The following is a 9,169-nucleotide window of genomic DNA, read 5'->3' on the forward strand; positions in this document are numbered from 1 at the left end:
AAAGAACAGAAAACTGATCTATAGCCAGATAATTAGACCAGCATTACTTTATGGGTGTGTCGCGTATAACAAAGCTGCCGACTCAACTATACAAAAGCTACAAGTTGCTCAAAGTCAGCATCTCCGAAGACTCTTCAAAGTGCCTTGCTACATCCGCACAAACGACATGCTAAGAGACCTTAGAATAGACCCGATCAAAAAATACATAAGAGACAGAGCCCTGAAGTTATATGCGAAAACTGAGAGGCTATCCTACTTAGCACTATCTAATCTTAGAGTAATCACTCTCCGCACAGAGAGGTACGCAGATTTTAGATCAATCACTGAATAATCATGAAGCTTATAAGGAATACATAAATTAGTCAATGAGATGGGTGGGACCCTGTAGTACCCCCAGCTATCAAAGAGTAAAAGTGTCTAGTTGCGCTGACTCGAAAAAAGGATCAATATACATATGATATGTATATACATATCATATGTAGAACTGTATGTAGATGTTGAATATAAGGCAGTATTCGAAATGTATTTATAGTTAATTTAGGATTATAAGTTAAAAAAATATTTGTTTATATTATTAAAAATAAGTATTTGTTTATATCATTTCAAACGTATGAGCAATATTTTAATAATGTAAAACACGCAAATTTTTTCTTTACGTACTGAGTATAAAGGGAAGTTATATATATAATTTTATTATATTTTAAATTTAGCTTTGTAAAAGTTTTTATAATTAAATTACGTCTTTCAAAAAAATTTTTAAGAATAAAATAAAGAAAATATTTAACAATTAATGAGAAACATTTTCATAGCATTTAAATAAAATCAATAACAAAAATAAGTGTTGCTGCTAAGGGTCAATGCTCCTATAGTTGTATTATTATTTCTTATAACCATTTCAATTGTTCGTCTATATATTACACTTTAAAGAAATTATATTTAACATTGATATTATAGTTTATAAACTTTCCAAATATTAAATATTTATAAAAATTTTAGGTCAAATGATTAGAATTATTATTTTATACATTCTGCTGCCCATGAAATTTAAATTGCATACGCATATATTATAGAATTGAACTTAGTCGTATAATAAATATTTGTATTTATAATATTTTAATACTACATACATTTTTTCCAGTGCATAATTATACGTAATTCGTAAACGCGTGTGTTCAAATATTTGCCTACAAACAACCACATACGCTCAAACAAATATGTTAGTTCATATATGAAGTAGGTGTGTCTATTCGCTAGTATTTAGTTGCATGCTTTATTCGGTTAGTTACAGGGTTACAGTGAACTTATTTCACCCACCGTTTACATTTCATTATAGTTTGATTAATTAAAGTAAAATTTATTACACAATATTTTTCTTCAAAGATAGAATAAATATTTTATGAATGAAATGCAGTTGTAGTGAATTGTGAGGGGTGCGGACGTCATACAATTTCATTTACTAACTAGCCGTATTAAATATATTTGAGAGTAGTGATAGTAATGGAATAGGGCAAACAAAGGTTCATATTTAAATAATACATTAATATTAAAATATAAACAAATTGATTAGATGCCCTTTGAGACAAGGTTTGAGAGAGTTTCCCATTAAGCTAATCAAATGACTTTTAATTATAAGTTGGTTTTCATATCAACTATCAACATATCAACATAATATATAATATTATAAAATTTAATCAGATATATAGTTTTATTAAAATTATATTGAATAATTATTGCAATTTATTGATTTTACAAGCAGTAAATCCAAAAAGTTTAGGCACAGTAGTGCCCAAGTTAGTGATTATAATTTATTCATAATACAATATATAAAAATATTTACACTTGTTTCTTACATAACTCGAATTCTAATTAAAATATCAAAAATGTGCCTCAAAAACATAGCAAAGAATGTTTGGATACAAGGTCTGTTAAAACTCCTAGTAAATTAATCTAATTGATTATTCTGGGGATAGCTTTTTCACTGGCTTGGAAGAGGTAAAGAAAGCAAACTTATCGGATCTCCTCAACTTCATCTGGAAACCCTAATGGTTTCACAAGGATAACAAAGATTAGCGACTCGCCTCTCCTTGACTTGAGGGCATCACAATGGGCTATATATGGAACTCGCCTCTCCCGGCAAAATTTTTGAGGGCATCACAATGGGCAATATATGCCTCCGACTGGAAGTGCTGACAACTGTCAGCATGCGCCTTCTGAACTTAGCCTAACATAGAATAGTAACTTATAAGTTATAGATATCTAAAAAGCACAACTTCTGCACATTTAATGAACGTTTCATTACAAAGTATAGATTTACTTTTAAGAAAATATATTTCATCTGAATAAAATACTGATTAAGTAAAATACTGTAGTATAATCATAGTTATAAATGTATATATTAATGTACGGATATATGTATGTCCCATGAAAACAATTGCGGTTTTTATTAAAGTTTTTAATTCTATAAATAAAACGTTTCCCTTTAAGGGTATGGTTTTCACAACGAATATATCAATCTTACACTTTACCAAATGGAAATAATATGACATTTATAAAGCATTTGTAATTTCAGATATACTTCTATTTAAAGAACTTAGAAAATACAAACCAAGCTGGTTGCTCTTTCTATACTGTTCTGCACTATAAGTGGATAATTAAAGAGAGTTTTGTAAAAACAATCACGCCTTCAATATGCTTAGCCTATCACTGATACGTATAATATATATGTTTATTTTATTGCTTATTTAAAAAGGTCTGTGATTATAAATAGATCCTGGATTTAAACTTACAGAATTTCTTTATGGCATAACACTGGTTCCAATAGTGATGTTAATTACCAAGTATATATAGTCAGTCGAACTGTAATGAAGTAATAAAACTTAATTAAAATAAAATTGATGAATGGATTAATTAATTGATTGATAGCTAATTATAAAAATGCTGTATTAATGATTTATTCAAATAATCAAAATTAAAATATTTATAATTATAATAAAATTATTTATTCTACAAAGTTAAATAAAAATGATAGACTCAGTAAAAAATTGCACTTGGCTTCAAATTTTTGTAACCAAGTACTCACTGGAGGAAACTCTTAGGACTGTTCCTACTAGAATGCTAATTACTCGGTTATTTGCAATAAGCATTCTCGGCTACAAAAGATCTTTTTTAGAAGGTAGCGCTATGTCCTCTACTGGGATTCCCTCTCGGTATTCCATTGCACTTCATTATATTCATTACTTCATTATTAGCCTTTTGAGGGGATTTTGTTTAAAAAAATTTTTAAGAAAAATTTAAAGAATCATTAAATGATTTTTTGTTTATTAACGTGTTCGAGGCTAGCCAAATATATTTTAAAATAATACAAGCTTCTTCACGATGTTCCATATTATCAGTTTAAAAATTAATAATGTTCAAATTTAATATTTGAAGAAAAACAAACAAAATTATTTTAATAAAATAAGTTCTTATCAAATCTGTTGATTTTGTTTTTAATTCATTTTTATTAACATTACTCTGAAAATTTTTTCATTTCGAGCATTTCTTAAGTTATTGCAGTGGTGATTCACATATTTTGTAGACAATGAGAATTACTCGTTTACTTAACTTCCTTATCAGTGTGATTTACTTCATTGGCTCAGGACGGTACTATATAAGCCAGTCCTATACTAAATTCTTCACAGTTATTGAAAACCACTTCAACAATTGAATTGCTTTCAATTATTAATAAATTATTAATTTTAAAATGTCCTACAAGTGCATCATAGTACTGGCCTGTTGCATTGCTTTGGCTGTAGCTAATCCGGTGGATTTGGTCATTGATGATAATGTAGACCTGTACGAATTAAATACACCAATTTTGCATAGACAAGCGCGATCCCCACAAGGAAACATTGATTTAACATACAAAAAGGATCAATTTGGACGTGAAGCTGGTTTGCAGTATAATCAGAACCTCTACAAATCCGACAATGGACGCTTCAATGTTGATGCCTATGCTCAGGCTAGCAGAAATTTTGATTACAACCGCAACAACTACGGAGGTGGCATTGTTGGTTCATGGCGTTTTTAAGCACTGACAAATGTTATTTATTTTTGGTTAAAATAATTTATTTTTTTCATTTTGTATGTACTTAATATTTATAAATAAAGTTTCAAAACTGATTTGTAAAAGAATTTGTATTATATTATTTAAGCTTATTTTAGCACAAGTTTATCAATTATTTAGCAAAGAGAACTACCCACTTCCGTATTAGTGAATTCGTTGCTCCAAGATCAGTGTCAAGTACTGGCGTGTCATATCAACAATTAACTCCCAGGACGATATCTCTCCACAATTTAATCAGCTTTTTGTTAAAAAGCTTAAAAACTGATACTTGTTATTATGAAATGAAATAACGAAAATATTTTCTTTTAAGATGCATCAACTACATGACGATTCAAAAAATTTTCTTTTACCTACCGACGCATATTGTATAATCAACTTATCCCAGTAGAAAACGGATCGATCCGTCATCGAAGACGTCTTCAAGACATGGATACATACATGAAGACCGATCGATCCAAATGTATGACGGTCTTCGAAGACACTTTCATACAAATTAGCCAAATGTCTTCAATGAATTTTCGCGTACATGTCTCGAAGACCGTCTCGAAGACCATGTCTTGCATAACGGACGCATTCGACAGAAAGTTGTGCGCTCTTAGTGCAGTGCTCATATAATTTTTTCACCCTTTTTTTATTTCTACTTTTTTATTGCGCTCTTTAAATTTTAAATGAATTTAAATTTTCTCTTTAAATAAGTAGAAAGAAATTGTTGTATTTTGTACTTTTATTTATTTTATATAATAATTTCTTAAATTACATTCAAAATTAAAAGTTTTAAAAGTAAATTATAAATTTTATTATAAATTATTATAAATTTTATTAAGATATTAAAAATAAACTAGTAAAAACTAGAAAACATAATGAAAATTAATTTAAATAATTAACTTAATATAACTTAGCATATCTAAAATTAACTAAAACTAATATAAAATAATTTATAGCATTTCGCTATCATCAATTGTTGAAGTTTTATGTTTTCAAAAGCGTTGAAGAGGATTTTGGTACAATTAAACCTTCTGATCTTAAGAGTTCTAAAATATCATTACCACAACGCCTGTTAATCCTGTGTTTTTTAAATATAACAGCTAATTTTTCATAAGTGTTTTTGGTTTTTTTATTTTCAACATCATTTGTTTCGTTTCTTAAACAACTTTTACTGGAATTATTGTCTTCAATATTAATATCAATATATTTTCCAGGAACTAAGTCACTATTTAATTTGTTTTGATTTAATTTCTTTTTTTAATATTTCGTAGTTTAATGATTTTGTTTCTTTATTTATTTTGATTTTTTTAATATTTATTTCACTACACTTCAAAATTATTGCGTCACTTCATTTATAAAACATAGCGTCATCTGAGGCAAAATTCAAATACGTTGCTATGAACACTAAAAATGAGAGAGAAAGCAAAGAAAGAGTATTTACATTCATGTTTTGAGCAATTGTTTTACAAATTTGCTTGCAAATGCGGACGCGGTATCAAAGACCGTTTTGAAGACAATGTCTTCGAAGACCACTTTTTCTACTGGGTATCTATGGTTGCAAAATGCACCTCAAAATCCTTTAAGGCCATTGTCCCGCCCTAGATAGGTAGGTAGGTAAGTAAGTTGGAGTGACGGCCTTGTATCCAAAAAAGCCCACTTGAGCTCATATGATGACCCATTGTGGTACCACAGGAATGACGTTAGTATGTACAAAGATTTAGATCAGTATACATTCAACGCCGAACGAAGGTAACGACTCCCCCATTAGGTGAAGGAAAACCAACCTGACAGTTCAATAAACTTGGCTAGGTCCCTAACATTACACGATGACAGTTCAGTCAGATCGGTGAGAAAAGGGGATTCGAAGATTTTTAATAGACGTTTCATAAGCGTTCCACTCTATCAACACTACAACCGAAATGAATATAAATACTAAAATGATATTACATATTTACAAAACCTTAAAATTTTTAATACAAATTTCAATTAAGATAAAAAGATCACTGCAAGATGAATTTTAAAAAAAAAGGAATAAATTTTAATTGATATTTAGTGTCATTTATATTTGTAATGAAAGCATACATATGTGTAACCACAATGACAATAACAGATATAACAATAGTACCAACACCCACAGTAGTTTCTGTCACTATTTAACGAACTTTAGATTTACTTACATTCATATTTAAGCATGCAGAGACCATGAAAGAACATACATTTGTATACATTCTTACATATTTAGAAAGGGCAATATCGGAGGTAACAGTGAAAAATTACTGACAGTGAAAGAAGAAATGAGGATAAACCCATTTTCAGATGTAATGGAGGTTAAAAAAAATATGAATTCTCTAGAAAATATTTTAAAAAATATTTAAAGTTCATCTGAGTCAGAGAATCATGACACATATTCTGATATAAAAGTGATTTACTATTTTCTTTATGCTATTATAAAGCACTTGTTTCAACTCAAACTTTTCTTATCTTTCTTAGTGTTAAAGCCAAGTAGTAGGTAATTCATATTTACTTAAAGCACTTAAGTGATGTGAATATATTATATGTATATATATATGTATATTATATGAACACTTAAATATATAGTTTTATATACTAACTTTTATTTGGAATATTTTTGAAGAATTACAATATAAAAAATGCAATAAAATTGTATTGCATTGTTAGTTATTTTTTAATATTAGTATAATTAACTTTAATAATAAAATATTTTTTACTTTTAGTAAGTAATATTTAAGAAAGATTTTTATTTATCAAAATTAGTAATTATACAAATATCAAACAAATTATTAATACTCTTAGATTAATTTTCTTTGTATTTTTAAGGGTGATTCCCGAGCTTTCGTTAAAAAAACTTTACATCTTTCTTATCAGTGTTTCAAGTGATTCCCATTTTAAATGTTCATTCATAGAACTGAAAGAATTGCAAGTATATAAAGTCTCATGAGCATAAGATTCAGCACAGTTCATAAAGTGAATTTCATATATTAAAACCATATAAGTTTAGAGTGAAATAAAATTATAAAATGTTAAGTAAAGTTCTTTTGTTGTTGGCTTGCTGTCTAGCGGTGGTTTTGGCTTCTCCAGTTGATCTGGATATAGAGAACCAACAATTGGATACGTTGCACAGTGAGTTTGCACCACTTCGCAGACAAGTACGTTCACCAGATGGACACGTAGACTTAACTTACTCAAAGGATCAATTTGGACGACAGGCTGGTGTGGAATATGGGCAAAATATTTACCGAAGTGATAATGGTCGTTTCAATGTTGACGCCTATGCTCAAGCAAGTAGAAATTTTGACTATAATCGCAACAATTTTGGCGGTGGCATTAGAGGATCATGGCGTTTTTAAAATGCGACACATGAAAATTAATTCAAGACAATTATAATCAATGAAAAATGCAATAACTATATTGTTTTGAAGTGAAATAAAGTATTAATTATTTAAATATATATACCAAATATATAATACCAAAGTTGAAATCTTTGCGTTTTTATTATTGAACGACACTCAACTCATTTATAAACAAAATCTTTCTAAAAATTTATAATTCTATTATGAATTAATTAAATACTTAATAGAAAAAATGTTTGGTTACCAAAAAGAAAGTGAATTTGCTGAGAATCCAAAACTAAACACAACTAAAAACTATTATTAAGATCGTACTATTAATTCCGTTATTTATTTTACCTATATTATTTAATATTTTATTTATATTTTATTTTGTTTTTATATATAGAGAGTATAAAATATTTAAAATTGTTATCACGAGTAACATATAATATCGTAAATTTAGGAAATCCCACTCATTTTATTATCTATCCAATCTACAAATCAGAGTAAATCTTCACTTTTCTCTATCAGTATTTGCCTTTTATCTCATTTGCAAAGTCAATACATTATCAGATAGTACAATTAAATTCAAAAATAACTAAAAACAAAAACATACGCAATATAATACTATCTATTACTAATACTAATTAAAACATAATACATATATATATGCGTAAATGATTAAAAAAAAAAAACAAACAAAAAACTGGGAAAATAGTTCAAATAAGTTTATTGACCTAGAAAAATTAAAGTAGAAAACTTTTCTTTATTTTTATTTTATTTGATTATGACTAAATTTTTATACCAAATTTTTTTTTTCTCAGTTTTGTTGCTCTCTTCATATACACGTATATATAAATATTTACACTGATAAGAAAAATATTTTCCTATCTGAAGCAACGTCATAGATACGCACCGCACGCACCTAACTCGAAGAGGCGCACAAACGCACCGTTCTTGCCGTATCACTTTTATAGATACTCGTACTATTTTATGAATTCTGTTTCGATAATCAAAATTTCAATGAAAGGAAAAAGATTATTTTGATAGAAATGTGCGTTTGTGTTGGATTTTAGCAAAAGGTGATTTTGCAGTTTTGAATGGGATTTTAAACAGCTGTTGGGTGTAAATTACGGGGTAGCGAAAATATGATTTATACTCAAAATATTTCATTAATAAGTACAACTGAATAGTTTTTGAATATTATGTATATTACTAACTCATTCCACCTGAAGTTGCATTATCATCTTAAACAGATGACTCCGTTCGAGGTGACAAAATATTAGTTTTGTTTAAAAGCGTACTAAAAGTAGATTATTGAAAGCAGATGAGACTTCGTCACAATATTTGTAATTATTCTGTTTTTCTCTGAAACAGAAGGGGGATAATCTCGCTATTAATGTGGAAAGTTGTATCCCAGTGGAAAATGAGAAACTCTTAAATTTTGCGATCAGTTATAGTACTAACGACTTAATATGAACAACGCTGAAAATTTCTCTAAAGATATTAAATTTTGTCCTACTGAATAATGGACACACTATCACGAGATGATATAAAGTTTCTTCCTCATCAGCAAAACCAAAACCCTACACAGTTATCAAGAAGAAATGAAGTAACCAAGAAGAAATTAAAGTCAGTTAGCAATATTAAGACAACATTGAATCGAGGTTATCAAATTTGAAGATATCTCTAAATCTAGGAATGCGGCACATTTTAGTTCTAGGTCACT

General features: G+C 28.4%; 2 protein-coding genes across 2 annotated transcripts; both read left to right on the plus strand.

Moving 5' to 3' along the window:
* Window positions 1-3,700: 3,700 nt before the first annotated feature.
* LOC119670430 lies at window positions 3,701-4,124 on the plus strand. Its single transcript, XM_038080687.1, has one exon. The coding sequence runs from the start codon at window positions 3,743-3,745 to the stop codon at window positions 4,067-4,069; it is 327 nt and encodes a 108-aa protein (XP_037936615.1). The 5' UTR covers window positions 3,701-3,742; the 3' UTR covers window positions 4,070-4,124.
* A 2,956-nt stretch (window positions 4,125-7,080) lies between these two features.
* On the plus strand, window positions 7,081-7,581 carry LOC119670429. The gene has a single exon (XM_038080686.1). The coding sequence runs from the start codon at window positions 7,129-7,131 to the stop codon at window positions 7,456-7,458; it is 330 nt and encodes a 109-aa protein (XP_037936614.1). The 5' UTR covers window positions 7,081-7,128; the 3' UTR covers window positions 7,459-7,581.
* Window positions 7,582-9,169: the final 1,588 nt, after the last annotated feature.

This window comes from Teleopsis dalmanni, chromosome 1 (genome assembly GCF_002237135.1).
Source record: "Teleopsis dalmanni isolate 2A chromosome 1, ASM223713v2, whole genome shotgun sequence".
In the NCBI taxonomy this organism is placed as follows: Eukaryota; Metazoa; Arthropoda; class Insecta; order Diptera; family Diopsidae; genus Teleopsis; species Teleopsis dalmanni.

Coding starts and splice junctions, on each gene's coding strand:
- LOC119670429 (XM_038080686.1), top strand. CDS start 7,129: ATGTTAAGTAAAGTTCTTTTGTTGTTGGCTTGCTGTCTAGCGGTGGTT.
- LOC119670430 (XM_038080687.1), top strand. CDS start 3,743: ATGTCCTACAAGTGCATCATAGTACTGGCCTGTTGCATTGCTTTGGCT.